At 43.0% G+C, this 25,888-nt stretch overlaps 1 protein-coding gene across 1 annotated transcript in view; it reads left to right on the forward strand.

Moving 5' to 3' along the window:
- sema3h (sema domain, immunoglobulin domain (Ig), short basic domain, secreted, (semaphorin) 3H) overlaps positions 1–25,888 on the forward strand; it is an 83,738-nt gene that overhangs the window by 15,308 nt on the left and 42,542 nt on the right. Inside the window, exons 2-5 of the mRNA XM_030056204.1 lie at positions 15,540–15,694; positions 20,730–20,792; positions 22,045–22,164; positions 25,594–25,687. Coding sequence (XP_029912064.1) covers positions 15,540–15,694; positions 20,730–20,792; positions 22,045–22,164; positions 25,594–25,687 — 432 coding nt within the window. The remainder of the gene's footprint in view (positions 1–15,539; positions 15,695–20,729; positions 20,793–22,044; positions 22,165–25,593; positions 25,688–25,888) is intronic.

Below are 25,888 nucleotides of genomic sequence, written 5' to 3' on the forward strand. Positions count from 1 at the left end.
TTCGGAAACTTGACAAAAGTGAACGCAAATGAAAGCATGTTTTCATCGACTACGTGACACTACGCTCCCCGTTACGTCATCGTTATTCAGATAAAGTGTTTCCATTTTCTATTTAGCGTCTTCAGTCTTTTCAAAAAAGGCAAAAACTGCACCTCAAGCGGAAGGGGAGGAAGAGGAGTTTATTTTTTTATTTTTAATTTTGCCATTTCCATCAGGGTTTTCTAATGCAATACTTTAAAATGCGAATAAACTTTTGTACTTTGATGGAAGTACAGAAAGGGACCGTCTCAGTCAAACTGTCCCTGCGTTCCAAATTGCTTATACGCAAATACTTCTACTTTTTACTTTTAGTATGTACTGCAGCTGCCCTTACAAAGTATGTAGTTTAGTATGAAATATGCATGCGTATGCATACTATTGGGACACACTACATACATCGTCCCTGAACTCCGACCCTCTCGCTCACTTCCGTCCGCCGTCCGTAGCGGCAAATTTGAATGTTGTTGTCAAAATGGCGGTGCTGTTTCATACTGCGCTGTCGTCTGTCATATTTCTGATCTGCTGTCTTCCTGTCGCTGCTGCTGTCACTGAGCGAGTTTTGTACGATATGTGTGTGTGTTGTAATCCATATGTGGGCGTGGCTTGTATGTGCAGCTCAGTCAGTGCGATGTAACGTCCGCTGCACAAAGGATTGTGGGTCAGAATGGCCAGAGCAGCATGCTGACATGCATACTGTGAAATCTGACCGGATGTAGTAGAACATCCTGGTACTCTTGGCATACTGCATCTGACATACTATGTATGTCAGATGAGGGACATACTCATTCTTTTTTTTGCATACTAAATAGTATGGTAGTATGAGTATTGGAACCCAGGGTCTGTCTCACCTGTGCAGCAGGTGTGACCACAGCCCATCCAGTTCTTTCAAACACATTTTGGAGGTAAATCACTGGTTTACCTGCTCAGAGGGGAGGAACATCTAACGAGACGCTCCACGCTGTGCTCATCCTGCTGCTCATGTGAGACTCGCTCTGATTGGTCAGACAATTACACAAATCTACAGTCTAAATAAAGTGTGACCTCTTTCTCTGCGGGTCTTCTCTGATTCGCTGTAACGCCCAGAAAAGTCCCGAGACTTCATCGGAAATCCAATTTCAGGCAAACGGCGGCGGGGAAATTAACGAGCGGCGTCTCGTGCCAGAAAGCATTTCTTCTTGGTTACCGCGGAAACAAACACTCGGCCTCAAAGGGTTTTTCTTTGTCGGCCGCCGGTCGGAGGCTGAATCTCACTTATGTTGCTACGGTGACGGTGCGGCTACAGTGTAGCTATGCATAGCTGTGACAGTCATCGCTATGGTTACAGTGTGGCTCGAGTGCGCCCGACCACCGGCCGGGGTATAAAGGAACCGTCCGCCCAAAATATGAATGAAAACAAAACATATTTTCACATTGATTTACACGCTCAGCAGTGCAAAGTCCATGTGTTTAGCTGTGTGTATGTACGCCCATATGTCATTGTGTGTGTGTGTGTGTGTGTGTGTGTGGTGATGGAGGAATGTTCTTAGCTGTATCACACGCCACACATTTGCTCTAATCACATCGAGGTCCATCAGAGCTCCCATGACCAGCAGCCTCTAATCTAATGTTCACCACGGACAAAAATACCTACTGCTAATACACACACACACACACACACACACACATATATATATATTTATATACAGAAACCAAGGGACACGCACATACACTGAAACACAGACAGAAATGCTGAGAGACTACAAAAAGAGCCAATACACACACACACACACACACACACACACATTCTTACACATTGACAGGTGGTCACACATAAATAGTCTTGTACACACACACACACACAGAAACAATGCACAAAAGCAAACACACTCACCCACACACAGACAAACATTCACAGGCAAATATTGTATAGAAGCCATACACACCCATGTAAACACTGTGTGATCTGTGTGTGTGTGTGTGTGTGTGTGTGTGTGTGTGTGTGTGTGTGTGTGTGTGTGCAGTGTGGTGTCGGCAGGAAGGATTACGTCTTTGCTTCTCTGCTCTTTTACTTGTTCACTTTTCGCCTCTTTGATTCAGAGCGACAGGAGTCAGAGGCCAATTGGCTGGGGTCAAAGGTCACGGCCCCTGTTGACCCTCCTGTCAACTTGAACCTGATAGGGATGGCTGCACTCAGCAGGCTTGTGTGTGTGTGTGTGTGTGTGTGTGTGTGGAAGGAGCCCAGGTTTCACTGAAAACTCTTGGATTAAGCTCCTTGTATGATAAATTATTTTCCTAGATTATTAAAATACTGAAGTTTTGTTGATGTTATTTTCTACAGATGGTCCCAATTTGACAAAAAATGATATTTGCACATAAAATTACGAGATTATTATCAGTACCAACATCTTCACTTACAGGCTAGCTGAAGGATGTGGTGATTTTTAGAAATATTGAACAGTGAGGAGGTCATTAGGTCTGAGCGAACTTCCCTGTAGATTTTAAATTCGTTGTAAAATCTGCAGCCCTGAAGCTGAGATCTGGGATTTCACCGTTTCCCTCTGCGGCTGACAAGAACTGATACTCAGTCTGCAGGAAAGATGGTGTGGCAGCACCCGGCGCCAATTTGGCCGTTTTGGAAAAAAGATCTGGCAACTTTTCAGACCTCCAGCAACTTTTTTCTAGCACCCAATCTGGCGCCTTCTTCCCGTCCGTGGAGAACTGGGTCAAAATGTTTAATCCCAAAGTGTCTGGCAGTGAAATATCACGGCAGTTTGCTGCTGCACTCGCTGCTGTAAACCAAGGCGGTCTGTCAAGCAGGTCTGTCAAGCCTCATAGCCTGAAGATTAGCATGTAAATATCATAATCATATATCAGTGTCATATATGTGGCGGCGCTGTGCCTTCAGCCAAACCTGAAGAAAGTGTTGCCATTTTATGTTTCTGCAAAGCAACAAATACATTTAAATGTCAACATTTCTGAACCAAAAATATGGTGCATATGTATAGCAGGTCATTTCAGCAAATAACATGGTAACACTTTACAATAAGAGTACAACAATTAACGTTAGTTAATGCCGTAATAAACATTAAGTAACAGGTAATAAACGTTAAGTAACAGTTAACTAACCGTTAACTAATGTGTCTAAGAATCATGTACTAATGCTGTTCATGCTAAGGTATTAATTTAAATGTTATTTAAAGGTTATTGTAGATATTATTAACATTAGTAAATGCCATAATAATCAATAACTAACAGTTAATTAACCATTACGGCATTAACTAACGTTAATTGTTGTACTGTTATTGTAAAGTGTTACCAATAACATCTTTACACTCTTGAGTCACAAAAAATATAAAATAAATAAATAAAAATATAAAAATATGGTGCATATGTATAGCAGGCCATTTCAGCAAATAACATGGTAACACTTTACAATAAGAGTACAACAATTAACGTTAGTTAATGCCATAAGAAACATTAAGTAACAGGTAATAAACATTAAGTAACAGTTAACTAACCGTTAACTAATGTGTCTAAGAATCATGTACTAATGCTGTTCATGCTAAGGTATTAATTTATCTGTTATTTAAGGGTTATTGTAGATATTATTAACATTAGTAAATGCCATAATAATCATTAACTAACAGTTAATTAATCATTACAGCATTAACTAACGTTAATTGTTGTACTCTTATTGTAAAGTGTTACCAATGAATCATTACACTCTTGAGTCACACAAAATATAAAATAAATAAATAAATAAAAATATAAAAATATGGTGCATATGTATAGCAGGCCATTTCAGCAAATGACATTGGTAACATTTTACAATAAGAGTACAACAATTAACGTTAGTTAATGCCGTAATGAACATTAAGTAACAGTTAACTAACCGTTAACTAATGTGTCTAAGAATCATGTACTAATGCTGTTCATGCTAAGGTATTAATTTATATGTTATTTAAGGGTTATTGTAGATATTATTAACATTAGTAAATGCCATAATAATCATTAACTAACAGTTAAGTAACCATTAATTAACTAATTGTTAACTGTTGTACTCTTATTGTAAAGTGTTACCAATAACATCTTTACACAGCGTTTAAATATGTGTTAACATGCACATTTATTTAACATTTGGACTTCCAGCCAAAGTGATGGCGCTAACATTAGCCCGCTAACTACTGTAGCCAGCTTCATTTGCTTTGTTAGCTTCGTTAGCCACCAAAACTACGTGGTTATAGTAAAGAAAAGGTCATGGTTAACGTTAAAAAACGATAGCTTTGTGTAGTTTTCACAAATATTAATTAGCAAGCGAGCTAATGTGAGCTGGAAACCGTCTGCAGAAGCCCTTCCTCGCTGTACACCACGTCACAAATCCTGAAAACGTGATATTTCAACATATTGGTTTGCAGAAATGTAAAGAAACAACTTTTTTTTTTTTTCCTGGCGGGTGAGCTGTCAGCGCACCAGTAAATATGTCCCATCTTAATAAAACTGCCATCCAAATAATTTTACTTCCTTTTCTATAACTTTTGCAGTGATATTAGATAAAGGACGTGTGTAGGAGTGCGGACAGAGATGATTTTGTTGCACAGCTGAAGCTCTTTGGGGTTGATCAGGATGCAGCTCTCATGTTCGTCCTCCAGACACGAGTCCTCAGACCCCCGCTGACCTCGTGTGCTTGTTTCAGACACAAAAAAAGGAGCGGACAAAACAAAACAAAACAAAAAGAGGCTGACAAATCAGTACCGAGCTGCGAGTGGCCCTCACCGCGCTCACGTTGTGTGTTCTGTTCGCTCGCTCCAAAGCTGAGATGTCCGTTTTTTTAAAAATGCTGCTGGAGACAAAAGCTGGAGTCTGTCCTCGCAGCGCTGCGTCCCACCTGGACAAAAAAAAAGAAAAAAAAAAAAGAAAACCAGCGGCGGTCTGAAACCACACTGAGCCTGCCAGCTGGATTTGTGTAAACCAGCTAAACCGTCCAGATATAGAACAACAGATTTTATATATTTTATTTTATTGTTAGAAATTATATTCCTTAATATGCATGAATGTCTGTGAGAGTTCAAATGAGCCGGGGCAGATAAAGCAGTGGTGAACGGCAAAGCTCTCACTAATGTTGGTATGATCCATTATGTGTGTGTGTGTGTGTGTGTGTGTGTGTGTGTGTGTGTGCTAAGAAGCGACTGAAACCACAAACAACAGCCTCTCTGTCTCTTCCAAATATCCATTTAAATGTCAGACGGCGAGGTGCATCACTTGACCCTGTGACCGAGGTTCTTGGAATATTAACTTTAGTCTCGGCAGGTGTGTGTGTGTGTGTGTGTCAAGGATATTTGAATCCCCTCATTAATTAAACTGCTTTGATGTTTTGGAAAAACGCTCAAATTATTCCAAACGGCTCTCGGTGTTTTGAGTCGAGGTGCTGATGAGAGGTGTCGGCGAGGTCATGCATCTGAGTGTGTGTGCGTATGTGTGTGTGTGTGTGTGTGTGACAAGGGAGGGTGGTTAGGAGGTTACACCCCCTCCACACACACACACACACACCACACACACAAATTATGTCGGCACGGTTGCTGCCGTCAAGGCAACTGTCCCAAGTGTAAGGGTGGGGTGGGCGCAGCTGGTGTTTCAGGACTGAGTCAGGGGTGTGTGTGTGTGTGTGTGTGCATGAGTTTATGTGAGTGTATGTGTGTGTGTGTGTGGTGGGGAAAGGAATGTGATTTTTTTTTTTTGCTATGCTGAATAAGAGGCATTCATCATTGTGGGCTCAATTTGCGAGATATTTGGATGGTGCATTTCCAAAAAAATGAGTGTGTGTGTGTGTGTGTGTGTGTGTGTGTGTGTGTGTGTGTGTGTGTGTGTGTGTGTGTGTGTGTGGGAGGAGTGACAGAAAGAGAGAGATAGAGAGAGACAGACAGATGGACAGACTGGCAGACAAATATAGGGAGACGGTTGAGGTTTCTAAGTTTAAATGATGCTTCGATATCGGACATGTGCTGCTGACTCATTGGTTGCATCCGTGTGTGTGTGTGTGTGTGTGTGTGTGCGGTGACAGAGCTGCTCTCACTTCCCCACAGAGTGCCACTTCTCTGTCACATAATGCTGATGTAATGAAGCTGAAAGTGAGGATGTGAGTGGATTCTGGATCTCGTGGCGGAAACAGACTCCAGACGCAGTTTCACATCCAATTAACGCCGAGTCGCTCCACCGGCGCCGAATTAAGCCGAGTCATGCTGCCCGGGCCGCACGCACTCTTCCCATTCAGGTGAAATCCCGGATGGTTCAGCGGAAAAAAAAAAAAAAAAAAACTCCTGCAGGGGTGAGGGGTTCAATTACAGTTCCCGAGGCGTCGTCTTCGCTCGCGTTGAATCCAAGTCGCTGTCGTTTTTTTCCGGGCAGCTGCTCGTGTCTGCATATTTTCAGGATGTAACACATATCTGGTACCAATATGAACTGACAGCGACCGACAGCTGTTTTTGTTTGCAACTCGTTCCACTTACGGGACCTGCCGTCGAAATTTTTTTATTGAATTCAGATGTCTCTCCGAAACGCCGGCGAGAGGAAAGCGCATCGACGCCGTCTGAAAACACAGAAACTCAATTAATACTTTTTATAGGTGCTTTATACAAATGACACAGTGCTGCGGTGTGTGGAGCAGCGTGAGTTGTTGTAATGTGTGTGTGTCGGAGGGTGTGTGTGTGCAAACTGTGCAAACACGAGACGGCAGAGTCAAGATTTTGTTAATTCTGCAAAACAGAGAGACAATCAGGCACTTTGGCGGTGTCCAAAGTGATTTTTCGGGATATTTCCTCGCCATGAATTTGGTGACATCTTGCGTTTTGTGTAATCTGAGGACGAGCTGCCAGCATCAGAAGTGACTCCAGCCGGTTGGAGAGAGAAGACAGCCGGCGTCGTGTTGTCTTCTTCGCTCTCAGAGGAAATCAACCCGCACAGCACAGAGGCAGCGTGAAGCGGAGCCGTCACAGGATTTAACTCGTCGTATCCGACACCGACATGAACCGACAGCGGCTTTTTGATCCCGACCGGCATTTGTGTGCGTGGACCGACAGAAACGATACATCTCACGTTTTGTTTTTTCCCAATTTCAGCGTCAAAATTTGCCTTTCAAATGTGAATTTTGACTGAGTTGACAGTCAAGTTTCACGCGATTCTGCAGGTCTGGTGTCGCTCACGTCCAACGAGCCAATCAGCAGCGTTGTGGGGGGCGGGGCAAACGATGCTGACGTCATCAAGCTGAGCCAGAGACCGAAGACCAGACAGCAGATGAACTAACACGAGAAAATGGATGTAAAATACCTCCCCTGATGAATACATTTATGATACAATATCAATATATCAATATCAATCAATATATATCTTTATTTGTCCCCAATGGGGCAATTAGTTCCGCAACAAAGGCAGCACACACAACAAAAAATACAAACACGCATGACATAGGGGAAAAAAAAAAAAAAAAAAAAGAATAAATAAATGCGACATGGGGGAAAAAAAAGAATAAATAAATGGGAGATCATCATTAAAAAAAAAAAAAAGAATAAATAAATGGTCACTTGAATTTGAGAGATCATCATACACCGACATGTGTCTCAATATCATCCAACATTGTAATTTTTACTTCGCTCCACTCCATAACCCACACAAAACCAGTATGTTGCCATGGCTACGCATCAGCGTCGACTTAAAATGATGTTAGATCCAGGCGGATACGTCGGTTTCTAGTGATTGATCAGGGAAAAATCGAGTCTCCGCCACGGAAATCAGTTAGAAAGGAGGCAAAATCCAAAGAATGAAACGGAGAGCTGATGTCAGACAGAGGTCACACGCCTCTGACTCTGATTTTAGTCCAGAATTGGAAAAATGACCCTGTTTAAATCCGGTTTTCACATGTGTTCTGGGTGATGTGAACACAGGTGGGCAGCCGACACACACCTCTGTTCACACCGTGCGTCTTCATCATGCGTCTGGAAAGTGTCTCAGACTAGAGTTCTCATCGGGCCTGAAAATTAAGACCCTACCCTAACTGGGCCCGACTTGGCCAGTCCGAGGCCCGACCCTACCCGACTAATTAGCCGAACTTTAGGCCCGACAGCCCGATAAAGCCAGAAAAAAAGAAAGGAGAAGGGGAAAAAAAGATTACCAAATTCGCCATTATTTAGCAGCACCGGTGGCACAAATGCGAGTAGCAGTAAGAGAATGGACATAATAGACTAGTTGGTGTTGGTGCCAGGTTTATTATTGATAGTTACTTCATGAATGGGGAGCACATGTCACGTGGTGTGGGAGTCACCGACTCACCTCAGTAGTGAAATCAGCTGTTTGAGAGCGGGTTTTTTTTTTTTTTTTTAATGAGCTGGAGAGAGGGGGTGAGCGGGGGAGGCTCACATTTTGCTGACTGCATTGCCAATGATTTTAAATGTTTGGTTCACAGTTTTTAACAATAAAGGTTTGAAATGCAGCATCGGATCATCGCTTTATTGAGTCAAGCAGGTCAAATTCCCTCGTCTCAGCCTCTCGGCGACATCAAAATGTTTGTTGATAGTCGCCTAATAGTTGGCGAAAGGCAGCTTCACATGTTCAGTTGTTCATAAAACATGCTAAGTTAGTAAAGTTACTGTAGTTCTGCACAAAATGGTTTAATTTAGCACTAAACTGTTCTCCCTGTTCTTCTCTCTCTCTCTCTCCTTCTGCTTCATGCCTGCGTCGTTTATATTTCGTCCTTCAACGGCGACAGTAAAACACAGAACCAGAACCCGAAGCCCTACCCTACCCGACCAATTCACATACATTTTAGGCCCGACCCTACCCAAAAATGTCGGGTAGGGTCGGGTTCGGGCAGAATATGAGAACTCTATCTCAGACCAGTTGTGTCCGGGTTCTCTTACCGCCTGCATCACCACATCCCTGTCGGCGGCGACACATCAGGACGCATTAGCCTTTACACGACAAATGACATGCGGTCAAATGCGTCCCGGACCACCTCAGCAAGTGGTTATATCCATTAATTAGCATATCATTTTTAAAAATTTATTTATTTATTTATTTATTTTAATGTCATTCTTTGCAGTTGTTCCATGTTTTCATGTGCACCGACGGCCCAGACTGAGCGGGAGTTATCTGCAGTGTTGGGACCAATTACTCACAAAACTAATAAGTTACAATTACTAATTACTTCTGTAAAAAAGTAATTTTGATTACTACTCAATTACTGCTGCAGAAGAGTAATTCAATTACTGGGGAAAGTAATTTTTATGATTACTTTTTTCTTTTCTTAAATCCTCTTATTAATGCACATATTTTTGCATTGCTGTTGCAGTGTGGACACTGCTGTCAAATCTCATCTATTATTGTCAGTGTTGGCCACGTTACTTTGAAAAAGTAATTCATTACAGTTTAAAGTAGTGATGTCAGCTTGTTCAGGATGGGGAATTGAACCCCCGGTCTTCTGTGTGGCAGGCAGAGATACTATCCACTCTGCCGTTGGGGAACACATGTGCTTCTTCTAATTTGTGCTCAGTCATTCTCCATGCATGTTGCTAAGTTACGAAAAACTGCAAAGTCTGGCCAGTTTGAAACTTGACACACCGTTTTTTCTCCACAAGACGCACATTTTTTGAATAGGATAATAAAATAATAATAATTATTAGTAGTAAATAATGGCTAGTAACGGCGCATTTTATTGACAGTAACGGTAACGGCGTTGTAACGGGGGAAACAGTAATTTCTTTGATTACTCGTTACTGATAAAAGTAACGCTGTTTCTTTGTAACGCCGTTACTTTGTAACGCCGTTACTCCCATCACTGGTTATCTGCGATGTGTTTGAGGAACATGCATTTCCTGACTTTGGTTGCGTTGAAGGTGAAAGTTTTCTGCAAAAAGTCACGACTGGGTTTCTTTTGCGATGCGTCCCGACTCCTCCTCACAGGAGATGAATGGAGAAAAAAGGAGTGAGCGTGAGGGGAAGCAGATCAGCCGACCGGGCTGCCGTTTGTCCGGCTCTAACAAGCTGCCCACCGGCTCCACTGGATTCCCCGCTGAGGCTGATTACAAGCTTCTCCTGTCGGCTGGAGTGTGTAACTTTCCTCTCCCGCTGCGGCTGTTTTTCTGCCTGGTTCACATTATTTCGCCATTTCCACTGAGTCATGTCTTCCTCCTCTCTCTCTCTCTCTCTCTCTCTCTTTCTCTCTCTCCTCTTTTTCCTCCTGCTCATCCATCTCCTCTGCAGAAATCTGGCTCCTCCGTTTCTCTCGTGCACTTTCTGTCTTTGTCGTCGTCGCCTTCCTCCTCCTCCTCCTCTCCACCGGCTCTCCCTTCATCTTCGCCATCCACCCATCACTGTCATCACATCATTATTTTTCCTCTCACTCTCATCTCGCCCTTTGCCTCTTTTTTTTTTTCCGGCCTTTCTCGCCCTCCTCCTCCTCTTTTTCAATCCACCCATCCGTCCGTCATTTTTTACCCTGTCATCATGATTTTATTCCCTCCCTCTGCTGCTCTTGTCTCCTCTCCAGCCCGATCTTTCACTCTCCTCCTGTACATCCTCATCACCATCCATCAGTCTTTTTTTTATTTTTTTTTTTTTTATATTGCCTGTGTCTTCCCATTATGATTTCTCTCACTCCGGTCTTGTCCTTTTCCTCTCTGCCTCCCTCCTCCTCCTCCTCCTCTGTCTACCCTTTTATCCTGTCTGTCATCATGTCGTGTTTTGTCATTTTTCCATTCTCCCACTCGGCCGCTCCCATCTTCATCCATCAAACCCATTTGCACCCTGATGTCGTCTTGTTTTTCCTCCTCTCCCTCGTTCCTTCATCCACCTGTGCTGCTTCACCCTCTCTGCCTGTTGAGTTGGTTTTCTTTGGTCCGAACCACAGTGGAAAAATTTACTTTGCTGCATTTGTTTTTGTATCGGGCTTGTTTAGGTTCACGCTGCAGTCACAAGCGAACCAGGACTTGTAAACTAAAGTCACATGGACACACACGTCGCTTTGTTTACTGCGCCGAGTTTTGGTAACTTGTCAGATTTATGGAAGGGGCTCATTTGTTCACTTTGTTATGTGCGGCGTTCCAGGCATGAGGAACTGCTGGCTCTCAGATGTCAACAGCTGACTGCTGGCGCTCACGCAGGCCGTCTGCAGGCCCTTAATAAATGCCTCATATTCGGTCCAATAAATATCAGGCCCCCGAGGTCATGAAGCCGTCTCAAAATTGAATTTATGCGGTCTTCATTTGATTTGTTTTCACTGATTCATCTAATTCTTTCAGTCAAGATAAGGCCATTTCTCCGGCGTGTTCTTTCTGCTGCTGGCCTGCTGAGCCTGATGCTGTCTTTATAATGAGCTGCTGCACTTCACCTGCTGGGAAAATGACCAGACTCGCTTTACACTAAGCTGTCATAGATAGATAGATAGATAGATATACTTTATTGATCCCAACCAGGGAAATTCTGGTGTTCCCAGCAGCAACAGTAGAAACATATAATAAAGTTAAATAAAATAGAATAAAAGCTAAATATATACAATAAAGACTATAAAGGCTAAAACTAAAAATGTACAATAAGGGCTAACCTAGAAAAAGAGAAATGACATGTGAAAATATACATATGGTAATATGTATATACCTGCAGATATACCTGCATATGTATATACCTGCAGAGAGAAAGCCAAGAAACTCCCTGAGTCCTGTAAAAAAAAAAAAAAAAACTCAAAACTGACCTCTGACCTGGACTAAATGAGTAGCACTCACCTTTATACCTACCTGTAGTGCTGATTTGAGAAAAAAAAATGCACTTTGTCCAAAAAAATGTCTTAAATTTCATTAAAATTTGGCTTAAAAAGCATTAAAAGAACAGTTCATACATATATCTTTATATATACTTTGACACAGTTTGTCGATGTTATTTGTCAGGAAATAGTTCCTCACAAAACTCTTCATCCCCGCTGAGTTTGATCTCCACAGCACAACACCAGTCCAACCTCAGTGTGTTGTTGTAGAGGCAAACAGAGTGGAAACATAATCAAACCAAATCACACCAGAAACGACAGCATGTGCACTGATAAACTGCAGTCAGGGTGGGAAAGTGGGAAAATATCTTTTTTGTTTTGGGCAAACTGTTCCTTTAAATTTACCACGTCGCAAAACTTCACTGAAGAAGGAAACTGCTCCGGTTTTTTTTGTTGGTTCTTCCTATGTTCAAATGTTTTTTTTTTTCTTTCTTTTTTTTTTAATGGTGAAATGAACTAAAGGAGTAAGTGCTCCAGAGTTGAGGTAAACCGCTCTTCATGTGTTTACTGTGAACGCACCTTTAAATCTCACCCCATCCTCTTCCTCTCCGTCTCCACCGCCTGTCCCATTTATCTGGCGCTTTCATGCTCTCTCTCACCCCCATTATTGCCATCTTCCTCCCCCTCCTCCTCCTCCTCCTCCTCCTCCTGCTTTCCCATCTCTTCCATCCATTCCCCACGTTTTTATCCCGTTTGTCATCGCTTCACGGTCTCTTTCTCGACGGTCTCGTCTCATTTCTTTCTCAGCCAGTCGGATCAATCTCCCACATCTTAACGTCCCACTTCTCTATCGGCCTCTTTATATTTTTTCCTCCCTCCGTCTCCACTCCTCAACACGTTTTGCTAATCTAAAAGCCTCGCCATCTTTTCTTTCTTTGTGTACGACTGTATTATATCGATGAATAACAGATTTGGCGGCGTGCTGAAAAAAAAAAAAAAAGAAAAAATCAAGACCATCCGCTGCTTTCTTGGTCCGATCCCGCAGTTTAAGTTGAAAGCAAACACATCTGCTTCACTCGGCTGCAGTTTTTTCACTGAGTTACCGCGTGTTTCCAGACACAGCCGGGGTGTTTGGGCAGTTGTGGCTAAAAATCAGAAAACAACCACCCGGGTATGAGCTTGCTTTGCGTTGTCTCACCGCGGTCAGAACGTGCCGCTTGGTCTCAGTTTTGAGTCTCAGACTTGCCCCTGGCTTCGCGCCTGGTTTCACTCGGCTGCTATCGAACGTCGACTCTGCTTTATCCCCTCCTACAGCAAATAAAAACATAAAACTTGGGTGATTTCACTGACGTGTGGGTTAATTGGTCCCAAATGCAGCAGTTTAATGAACTTCGCCTGTAGGAGCCTGTGTTGTGGATGTAACAGTCCATTTATTAGTCAGCACATGTGGATTGATTTGCTGGATGGTGAAATAAACAGAGCAGAGTGGATTGACTGACAGATCACTGACAGATTTTTTTTTTTTACATTTTGGAAACCATGTACAAGCTCATGGTTATGACTTTGAGTCCCATTAGCGACCTGGATCAGGATCGCGGATCAGAGCTCGGCTGGATTTGACTCTACCTCGACTGCGGCTCCGGCACGTAGGCCTCGTTCAGACTGCGGGCAAATCAGATTTCTCTCTCTCTCAGATCAGATCTTGCAGACAGACCGTCCTCGCGAGTATCCACAAGTGATCAGATGGGATTCGTGTGTCCAGACATCACCGACCTGTCTGCGCCGGTTGCTGCGGTAACGAGGTCGGCGTCAGCAATTAGATACGGCGGTGGGTGATGTGGCTCGACGTGCTGCAGGTGATGCAGAAGTGTCCGGACTGAGACGCGTCTGTAGAAATCTGATTGGAATCGCATCTCAAACCACCTCCGAATGTGGTTTAGATCCGATCTGCAAAAATCACATCTCAAAAATCAATCTGGACTCAATCTGGACATGACAGAGATCAGATTTGGTCAGGCACATTGGCTCATCAGGATGACACATTAGATCTCTGATATTCGTCACTCTAGACTCTGTTTGCGATCGAATCTAACGCCCCTTTTCCATCCAAAAGTACCGGGTCCGAGTTCTCAAAGTGAGTCCCCCTAAGCTCTTGTCTGTGTTTCCTGTCTGGTCATTCTGCACGACAACAGCAAAACGCTAAACTCTGAGGATTTAAAAAGCCATCAGTTTGTTCACAATTATTTTCTGCTGGTCAAAAATGAGATTGAGGACGCGAGAAAAGCAAGAGCTGGACAGAGAAAAATGCTTTTACATAGAGAAATGAGATAAATCATGATAATAATGAGAGAAACTGTCAGTTATAGTTAGTTTTGATTAAATGATCTTATGTGAATTTGTGTGTACGGTTAATCAGTTGGACATTTCTGGGGTCGGGACCTCAGCCGGGGGCTAAACGAAGGACCGGTGCGGACCGTGCCGAAGGCTTCCTGGTTCATCCAAAGTTTGAGCCGCGCTCATATGTTTAACGACAAGTCCGCTGAAGAACCCCGAGCCGATGAACGTGCGACTCCTCTTGTCTTTGTGACTTATCGTCTGATCTCCCGCACCATAACTCTCATGGTTTACAGAGTGAAACAGTGTAATCATTTGAAAACATTTCATCTGCACGCCGGGTTATCTGCAGTTTCATAACCGGTTATTATCACACAATCTGTCTGGAGATGTAGCAAAGTACAGCGTGTGTGTTTGTGTGTGTGTGTGTGTGTTTGTATTTGCATCTACAGCTGATACACTTGTTTGTCTTTGTTTGACGCGAGTGTCCAGTGTGATAAGAAAGAACCGGGGCAGTGTGTGATGGAGCGGTGTGGGAAAGTTTGTGTCGGTGTCTAATCCGTCATTCATCTCATGTTTGTCCCTTTACAATATGTAAATCACAGTCGGCCTCACAGAAGAACACAGATCACCTGTTCCTTTTGTTAATATTTAAAAAAAAAAAGTGGTTTACTGCGGCTCTTATAGCCAAAGGGGCTTTATTAGATGTGATTGTCAGATACATTAAAACAATACATACCATTAAAAACTTGCCGTGTATATTAAATTGTTTTCTGGTATTATTTCATAAAGATATCATGAATTAAAATAAATAAGTAAGTAAGTAAATATATAAAGTCATTAGCTAACTTAACAACTTAGTTTATGGGATTGTAAGAGGTTGTAATGGCCTTTTTTTTCATAATAATCAACCATTTTCCCCCAAAAATACCCCCAAAATCACAGAAAAACAAACAAAAGGTAACCAGATACTTTATGGTTTCATTTTTGGTTTTTAAAAATGCTCACACGACATGCTTTTGCAGTTGTTGAATTATCAAAAAGCAAAAAAACAGAAAAAAAAAAACAAAACAACCCACACATGGGCTCCTGTGAGTAAAAGCAGGGAGAGCTGCGTGTTGCTGGTTTCATGCATCTGGTTTCTTTTATTCGCCATAAACACATCGCTAATGGAAAGTAAAGCAGTGCTCCTTTTCTAACCAAGGTGTTGCGTAATGGATTGCTAAATTGGAAAATGTTTTGGGATGCATCATTTTTGATTTATTTTAATTTATCCAGGGAAATTTTGCACACACGTGTTCGTCCTTAATTCATCTTTCCTTTTGGCTCCATTTGTTTTTACTCATCAGGCTCTGGATTATATTTTTAGATTTTCTCATTCATTCTATCCATCAGGAAAATTAAGAAACCCCCTCGTTTCTTTTTTCCCTTCTTCTCCTGTTAGACCTGATCCAGAACGGCCGTCTGCTCACGCTGCCCCTAGTGGCTGGAGACCTGCACTCCATGCTGCCGGATGAGGATGGCCGGCGGCTGTACGTGGCCATGAAGGACAACCTGCTGTCCACCAGCCTGGACGACATAACGCAGAACCCACGCAAGGTACACACACACACACACACACACACGAGCTAACACACATAGAAAACACCCATTCACACACTTTTGTCTTGGAAAGAGGATTTATTGCAGTTATTCCAAATTTATGAATGAAAAAAGTTACTTTTCCAAATACAATAAAATAAACCGAGTTTATTGAACTGTTACATAAACCCTAACACACACACACACACACACTCACAAAAATAGACTGTTCCTCATATGACAAAAGATGGCAGCAGATAGATAATTGATGCGTCAGGGCTTTTGCACGACTAATTGATGATGATGTGAGGAAGAAGGAAGTCGAGCCCAGCTGACTAACATCCTCTCCTCTGAATCTTTCACTGCCTTCGGTCTCTTTATGGACGCTCCCATGCGGCCCCGTGTCTTCATTCTTTCTCTCTTTCTTCCTTTCTTTCTTTCTCTTTCTTCCTTTCCGTCTTCTTTAGGCGTGAACACACACCGTCACAGACAAACCCAGTCTGTTTCTGTGTCATATATGATCTCATTTGCTGTTTCAGTGTGGGGAAAAAGTCGTGCACTTTGGCCTGAACATGGCAGACAGACGGACAGACAGACAGACACACAGACAGGCTGCTTGAGCTGCCTCTAATAACTCCCACGATCCCATGATCAAACCAAACTGTCGCTCTGACGGACACACACACACACACACACACACACACAGACAGACAGACAGTCAGCCTCCTACACAACCACACAGACCAACAGAGAGACAGACAGGTAGGCAGGCAGACAGACAGACGGACGGACAGGAACCAGACAAAACAAAAGAGACGGTAAGCGAGCCACCCACTCAGCCAGGCAGCCAGCCAGCAGACACACACACACACACACACACACACAGACTGTATACTTATTTATTCTTATTTATAGCATGTTTGTCCCGTTTCAGCTCAAAAAATGTACATCTTTCTTTCCCCCCCAAAAAAACACGTGTGTGACATTCCCAGGATTCTCTCGTCTATATGCGTCTGTTAGTGTTTTCCATCGACTGACATCCGTCTGTCACTTCCTGTTGTCAGTCACAGACGGTGCACTTCTTATATAGAGAGGAGACGTGTTTCCTAAATTTATATTCTGGATTTTCCTCCACAGACTCGCTCGTATATCGTTTTAAATTGTGTTAAGTTCAATGTGACCTATATAAGTGGGGTGAGCCAGCTGAACTGTTATGTCCTTGTATGTGCCAAGCTCAGTCGGTCACACTTTATTTGCCCGGCACATTGGTACATAAAAGACATTTCATTTGGGTTTACACTAAATCAAAAGTCAGAACACATGATGTAAATTAAGCGAATGAAAAAAGAAAGAGGAAATAGCTGAAGCCGGAGGAGGGAGGGAGGGCGACCGTGCAGCGCAGAGAAGAAGAATCAAGTAAAACAAACAAGTGAAAAAAAAAAGAAAAGAAAAAAAAAAGTGAGGAGTAAAATAAACTTGGCCAGTAAAAGTGGTTTTTGACACAGAGACGTGTAACCGCCTCGGCTCAGAGCTGCTTCGCTTTGTCTTTGATCAAACCCTCAAGTCATTTCTTCTGTGACTCTGCAGCCAGAAATCCACATCTGTTTGTGTGTGTTTGTCTTTTTTTTTTTTTTTTTATTCCAGCCACGTCCAACCATTCTGCATTTTCTTGCAGCTAAAGATGCACAATATTGGATTTTTTTGCCATATGCCGATACTTTCCAGCTCTTTTGGCCGATTGCAGATGCCAATTCTGATAGATGCACTTTATTGCACAGAGCAGCAAGTCTCTCCTGCAGTGGAATTAACATTTTATTATGGCTACTCTTATTGTGAAGGCCCAATGGCAGATGCAGACATAATAAAATAAATAAATAAATAAATAAATAAATAAAATGCTTTTCAAAATGTACACACTCACTGGAGCATCAAGCAATTGGACATAATAAATAAATAAATAAATAAATAAAATGCTTTTCAAAATGTACACACTCACTGGAGCATCGAGCAATTGGGCATAATAAATAAATAAATAAATAAATAAAATGCTTTTCAAAATGTACACACTCACTGGAGCATCGAGCAATTGGGCATAATAAATAAATAAATAAATAAATAAAATGTTTCGGGCCGATACCAATATTTCACTTTGATGACACGCCGAAATATATCAATCATGCATTTCTACTTCTAGCTTTTCATGAAGATTTTTTCATTAATGACAAACCTCTAATCAGTCAGGAAGTCACTTGAAATGAAACCATTAAAAAGTTACAGCGAATAAAAACACGACAAAATCCCGTTCACGGGCCTCGGACGTCACGTCGTCATTTGTTAGCGCGTTCAAGAATTAAAAATAGAAAATGCGATCGTCTGTGAGAGAAATCAATGAGGTTTTCCCAATCTCTTCAAAATAATTAATGATGTGGATGTGGAGGATTTTCACTATTTTTTGTCAATAATCGGATAACGGTGTGGTTTTAAAAAAGCAAATTGCTAACGGCTCGCCACCGATGATCACGTGGAGCTGTGATGATTCTCCTCGTCTTAGTGCTTTTGTTGTCGTGCTTGAACAAAGAGGAAAAACATTTTTACGGCTCAGCAGCGAGCTGGAATGACGCTGGCCATAAATTTAATGGGCAAAGCCGCTCGCAAGACAGCAGTGTTAGTTTTTCGTAATCACAATGATGCTTGCGGTCGGACAAGCGGCAGCAGAATTCAGCGGATCCCGTCAGTTTTTTTTTTTGTTTTTTAAGGGAGAAATGTGCCGAGAAAACGTTTTAAACGCCGGCGTAAATCACAGACGCTGACAGGGATGATTACATGGAAACCCCACAGATCTCCACCGGATAGACAAGCGAGCTGGATCGGGAATATTTCGACAATGGGGTTTTGGTTAACATTGTGTCAGGCCTATAAAAAGCAATTACATTCCTCGGTTGAATCTTTTATCACTGGCTTTGAGTTCGCCCAAACAGACGAAATCTGCTCACCACCAAAGTGAAGACACCCAGCACAGCAAGATAGACAATATGCACTTTCTTTTCTTGTTTAATTAGTTTCCCGTTGCTCCCAAACATCCACTCTATTTCAAAATCTGGCCCTTTTATGTTCACTACACAGTGTGTCTCCGCTGGCCTCACATAAACTGACACCCGGTGCTGCTGCTTTGGTACATTTCCATAAAGCGGGTGTGAGAATCCTCCAGTGGTGGTCGGTGTTCCTGTGTGTCAGTGTGTGGCGTTTGCAGATAAGGGAAAATGTGCCGCCTAATCTAATCTGATCATCTCCCCTTTTGGCATCCGAGGCAGCGACTGAGTCAGGGTGCAATTACTGGACATCCAGACCGGTTTCCATCTCTGTTTCTGCATTTGCTGTTTTATTAATTCAGTGAATATTGTCTGAAAATGCACACCTTTTTGAAAATATGCTACTTTCCACCTGGAGGTTTCATTTGTTTAATTCTTCAGGTATTAATCAGCTGTTTGGAGAGTTTTGCAGCTCTCAGATGGCAGCAAGGTCACGGATTTGCATCAGGAAATTCAGCTTCTTCTGTGGCATTCAGAGATAAAGAGGAATAGTCTCTTATTGATCCTATCTCTGCAGGAATGACTGACTCAGGCAACGATTACTGGACATGCTGGTGAGATTAGTCATGTAGCCGCCATCAGACGCCGGCTCTCAGCCCGCATCGCCCTCTCTCTCTCTCTCTCTCTCTCTCTCTCTCTCTCTCTATCATTCCCTCTCTCGGCTTCACTCGAGTCAGGGTTCGTACAGTCATGAGGAACCTGGAAAACCTGAAGGTGCACTTTCCAGGCCCTGGAAAAGTTATGGAGGTTTTGGGGAATCTGAATAAAACATGGTCAACTCTGGAAAAGATTGATCAATTTGAAAAATAAAAAAAAAAACAGAGGTTGCAACAGTGCATTGCAGTTTAGGATTTTTGCTGTGCACGCTCACGCATCGCTTTGTCTCGGTCTGGTGAGGAAAAGTTGAAAACAGCTTATTTTATCTCTGCAAAGTAAATACTTTCCACATTTTTTTTTTTTTTTTGTGGTCAAATCAGTTGCAGATCGTGTTGTTTCATCTCGGTGTGGAATTTAAAAATGAAAAAAAAAAAAAAAAAGATGTAGGTGTAAGTCTGTTACTCATTTGGGATTTATGAACAGCATCTGAAACACAGGCCGGCTTTCACAACACAGCGTGCTCTGTGTTAAAACAACTTTTCAGTGGCAGATGATGGAAATTAAGATAAAAATTTACGGAGAAGTCACGGAAAAGTCACTGAAAACCACTGCTGGAAAAAAAAAAGCGTGTGAACCCGGTGGAATGATAGCCATTTTCGCTGCCTTTTTGCACACGAACAAAAGTGATTAGAACGTGACTGAGATAATATCGTGCATAAGCTGACCTTCTCCTGATGTGTTTCTTCCGGCTGCCTGTTTGGAGTTGTTTCTGCATTTCCCCCCCTTGAACGCTCCCCGCCGCCTCGCGTCACACGGTGGCATTATTATTCTGAAATCATTGTCAATGTCTCAATCTGAACCTATTGTGCTGTGCGGGGTTTTGGCAGCCGTCGTGTGGTGTTATTGTGCAGATTTAAATGCAGCGAGTGACTCAGTGGACACGGCTGGCTGGTGGATTAATTAGTCACGGAGCCGCCGTCACCCGGATGACAGCCCGGCCTGTCATCGGGGTTTTGGTTCGCCGCCAGTTGGTTTTCACTCTGTATCTCTCGGGGGTAATCGTCCCGCTGCTGCTGAGGAGAGGTGTTAAAATCTCTTCTTCTTCTTCTTCTTCTTCTTCTTCTTCTTCTTCTTCTTCTTCTTCTTCTTCTTCTTCTTCTCCCTCCCTCGTCATAGATTAGTCATGTTTTTCTGTCAGCCCTTGCCTTGTTTTCCCCTGAAAGCGCCTGCCAAGGACTCTTATTGGAAATGTAGAGTGAGCAAGAGAGGAATGTTTTAAATATCTGTCTTTATATCTTTTTCTGTGTGTGTGTCTGTGTGTGTGTGTGTGTGTGTGTGTGTGTGTGTGTGCGTGTGTGTGTCTGCAGCTCTACTGGCCGGCCAGCACAGACCGTGTCCAAGAATGTCTCATGGCTGGGAAGGATCCAGAGGTGAGTGAACACACACACACACACAGGGACACACAAACACACACACACTCGCATAACTGCATAAACATAACAACATGTACCACAGTAATTATGTTACAGTGGATGCGTGTAATTGTTTTACTGGGGCATTTTGCTGTCACATCCAGATCTGGACGTGCACACAAATAGATCGGTCGGCGAGGGTCAGCCTGTCGCCGCTTTGCTTTCGTTTTTCAATGCCCCCCCCCACCACCACCACCTCCAGGGAGGAATTGATTAGAAATTCCTGCAACACCGAAGCGTCATAGCTGCAGGGTCGGAGATGCAAAACAACAGCGAGCACGGTGTATATGGCAGCCGATGCATTATGGAGTGTTTCTACATTCATGACTACCGCTGTACGCATGAATAATGCAGCAGGGACGCAGGCTGATACAGCAGCAGCTATTCTGCACAGCTGCTGCAGAACGGTGGGGCTCCTGCAGATCCTGCAAGTCCAGTTTTGGTGATTTTCATGCTTTCAGTTTGTTTGAAGGAGCACTTGTGTTTATGAAACCTTTTGCATTTGTGAAACTTAGAAATGTGCAGAGGTCAAGGAAAAGACAAGGCTTTTCTTACCCACTATTTTGGAGATATGACACGACAGTGATAAATTAAAGTATATTTGCACACCTACTGCATATATTCTTGTGCATTGGAAAGCCAAAGGATTGTTTTTAAAGGATCGTTGCATCTTTGGGATGTAAAGAAGAGGATCAAACACAGAATGGATGCTCAGATTTCAAGTTTTAAAGAAAATACATACAGTACACTACAGGTTCACATATATACACTGCAAAAACACAAAATCTTACCAAGATCATTTGTCTTATTTCAAGTCAAAAATGTCTTATTCCTAGTCAAAATATCTCATTACACTTAAAAAAAGACATGATCACCTCAGAAGTAACTTGTTTTTAGACAACTGTCTCTTGTTTCGAGTGAAAATTTGCTTTCACTTGTTTTAAGTTAATTTTCACTTGAAACAAGTGAAAATTGTCTAAAAACAATTTACTTCTGAGGTGATCATGTCTTATTTTAAGTGTAATGAGATATTTTGACTAGGAATAAGACATTTTTGACTTGAAATAAGACAAATAATCTTGGTAAGATTTTGCGTTTTTGCAGTGTACAAACTTTTTAATAGGGTCATGTTTCATTATAGTGTTGCTGCTTTGGCTGAAGTAAAGGATTGTGTGTGTGTGTGTGTGTGTGTGTGTGTGTGTCTCTGTAGCTGGAGTGCGCAAACTTCCTGCGGGTTCTTCAGCCTTTCAACCAAACTCATCTGTATGTGTGTGGCACCGGAGCGTTCAACCCCCGCTGTGCTTTCATAGCCACCAGTGTCTTCCAGCAGGTAACACCACACACACACACACACACACACACTGGCCATCCACATGCCTGCTGTCCTGTTTCTGGGACCGTTAGCTGACTATGAACACTCTGTCTCACCCAAGGCTTTTTTTTTTTTTTTTATTGTTTTGTTTTCCTCATACAGTTTTCCCGGGAGGTTTTTATGTGTGTGTTGTTGGGGTTTTCGGTGTTGCCAGCGGGGCAGGCCTGTGCAGGACGGACAGGCACTGCCATGTCCCCTGCTTTTGTGTGTGTCACCATGTGCTGTAAATCTTGTTTGTTTCCCGCTCTCTCTCTCTCTCTCTCTGCCTCATCACTTTGTTTTCTGACTCATTCCTGACTAGTTAACTCTGAGTTGGCTCGATGGTTTGGTAAAGTCCTTTGAGACCTGTTAGAGACAAAAGGCTGTGTAAATAAATTAACTAGCCTGGTTCATTTTAAAAGAAAAAAATAGTTTCAAGTGAATCAGTGGTGGTCTGGTGTTGCCCAATCCCAACTGTGACGTCTCGGTCCAGTCAGAAAGTGCATGATAAAGTTACAGACGCTGCTATCGACGTTGTTTTAAATCGCTTCAGACTAAAAACACTGAAAGCAGAGCGGCCTTGTGCACTGAGAGGAGAACATGTTTGCTGACAAAGTTTCATTTAGGGAGGAACCAAACCATTTTGGCATCAAATAGCTGGGAAAACACAGGCGTTATTAATGACATTCATAAGGTTTTTTTTTCCACTTAGGGACTTAGGGGTGTCCAATCATGTGCCATGGGGGGCCAAGAGGCTGCAGACCTCCACCAGGTGACTTCACTGATCAGTTCCTCCTTTCTGATCAGTGAAGTCACCTGGTGGAGGTCTTGGTTGGAATGAAAACCTGCGCTGCGTTCCAATACCCATACTACCATACTATTTAGTATGCAAAAAAAAAAAAAAAGGAATGAGTATGTCCCAATACATAGTATGTCAGACGCAGTATGCCAAGAGTACCAGCCACTGACTGAGTTGCGTGTACAGGCCACGGCCACATACGGACGACAACAAAACACACATTTCGCACAAAACTTGCTCAGTGACAGCAGCAGCAACAGGAAGACAGAAGATCAGAAATATGACAGAGGACAGCGCAGTATGAAACAGCACCGCCATTTTGACAACAACATTCAAATTTGCTGCTACGGACGGCGGCGGAAGTGAGCGAGAGGGTCGGAGGTCAGGGACGATGTATGTAGTGTGTCCCAATAGGATGCATACTACACCACATACTTTGTAAGGGCAGCTGCAGTACATACTAAAAGTAAAAAAGTAGAAGTATGCGATTTGGAAGGCAGGGCTGCAGCCTCTTGGCCCTCCATGACCCAACACCCCTGACTTTGGTCCAACAGAGCCTGGCTTCTGCTCTTCATGCTGGTTCACTGAAAAGACACTTTACACAGGACCGTAATTAATGCCAATGGAAGGAAATGGCAGATATATGTACCTTTTACTGCTTGGAAACATAGATGTAAATTTTTTGCTTTGAAAAAAAGTTCATATTATTACCTTGAGGTCCAATAGATAGATAGATAGATAGATATACTTTATTGATCCCAACCAGGGAAATTCTGGTGTTCCAGCAGCAACAGTAGAAACATATAATAAAGTTAAATAAAAAAGAATAAAGGCTAAATATATACAATAAAAACTATAAAGACTAACTAAATATATACAATAAAGACTATAAAGACTAAAACCTAAAATATACAATAAGGGCTAACCTAAGAAAAAGAGATATGAGATGTGAAATATACAGATGGTAATGAATATGACAATATACAGATGGAACTGAAGTATATACATGATTGTATAGATAAGAAGAGTTAGCATGAAACCACGAAACCTGAGGGTACTTTAGACTCCTAATCTACCTTTTGTTTCCAGCTGTGTATCATGTCTAATTGGTTAGTGAGATTCAAATTGGCCAACACGAGGTGATGTTCGCCTGAATATACAGTCCGGACGTTCACTCTGAATATCGGGCCATAAATTAACCTGAAAAAATGAACAGCTGACCCCGGCGTGTGTCTGGTGAAGCGTCCGCGTGAGCTTTGTCTTTTGACAGAGAGCGGCGTGAAGCGATGCGGTCGTGCTCGGCCTGCGCTTATGGAAAGTTTGTTTGCCAAGCAGCTCAGCCGGAGGAAAAGAAATTAGTAATTGTCGAAGTGAAATGAGAACGCTACCTATTTCTGCTGCCGTGACGCAGTTTCCTAATGCGGGTCATTAAATTTTCATACGGTCTATTCAGATATAACTGAATTTAGAGGATTCACCGTCCCCGTCCATATTCATCAAACCAGCACAGACGTTCACATGGCTGCTTTACGCCATACACCCACTGAAGTGTGTGTGTGTGTGTCCTGAGTCCTTGTACCTGCCCCCATGCACACCTATCAGCAGCTGAAATACCGTGTGTGTGTGTGTGTGTGTGTGGTGTCTGCCCCTATTCCCATATATCCAGCGCAGCTTGTGCTATGCCATCTGTCCACATTATACACTGTATGTTTCTGTTAATGGCACTTTCCTCCTGGGGGCTGCTGGGTATTTTAGAGGGTATATTCATGTCAAACGTGCGCTTTTAGAAGCCAAATGGACCGTGGGGTGTCGTTTTTTTTTTCCCCCCCTCCCTATTCTAATGTCTAATTTAGACACGGTTATCATTCTGTCACATATGGGTTAGTGGGTATAAAGTCTCCTTTGTCCTAGTTCTCTTGCTTCTTCTCAACCTGTCTCTTATGTGTGTGTGTGTGTGTGAGTGTGTGCAAGAGAGAGAGAGCAAGGCAAAACTCATGAGAGAATTCAGTGCCGCCATGATCAGACACAGGGTGTGTGTGTGTGTGTGTGTGTGAAACATGCATGACTGTGTGTGCATGCTTCAACCTTCATTCCTGCATTTGCGTGCTGGACTCCGACTGGACTTATGCATGCCTTTCTCTCTCTCTCTTTCTCTCTCTGTGTGAGTGTGTGTGTGTGTGTGTAATCCCATGAAAGGCAGCGATCACTGTGAGATCAGAGCTGACGTTCAGACGTGGTGCTTAGAGGAGCCGGCGGTGCTGACTGGTTTAACACAGGACTTCACACATTTGAAATCCCTCCACTTAGCCCCGATTACCCCCCAAATTAGCCCCTCACCCTCTCTCTCTCTCTCTCTCTCTCTCTCTCTCTCTGTGTGTGTGTGTGTGTGTGTGTGTGTGGCCTGAATGGCTGCCTGTCTGTCTGCTGGAGTGGCCGACTTAGCGAATAAATGAAGGAATTTTATGAATTAATGAAAGAACGAGTCGCCGTCTGTCTTTCTGATTGACACTTTCAATCCCGACCCGCTCTTTTACATCTCCTTTCTGTGCTCCTTTCATTTTGCTCTCTCGTCCGTCTTCAATGACCTCCGCCTCTGTTTCCTTCGCCAGTCGGAGCACCAGACTCTCTCCTACAGCCAGACGGAGTGCGGGAAGGGGAAATGTCCCTACGACCCCCTCCAGAAGACGGCCTCCGCTGTCATCGGTGAGATTACACTCATACGTTCAGGACTGGAATGAATTAGGAGTGACGGCGCGTGAATGATCTCAGGGGTGAACCGCGGTGTTCCTGCGAGGGTTTTGGCCTGGAGGCAGATCACCTGGCGCCGAGTCAAACCACGCACCGCGGTCTCACCTGAGCACTCAATCAGGCGATCCATAAATCGATCAGTTTGTGGTTGCGGTA

The sequence above is a fragment of the Myripristis murdjan genome, chromosome 7 (assembly GCF_902150065.1).
Source record: "Myripristis murdjan chromosome 7, fMyrMur1.1, whole genome shotgun sequence".
NCBI lineage: Eukaryota > Metazoa > Chordata > Actinopteri > Holocentriformes > Holocentridae > Myripristis > Myripristis murdjan.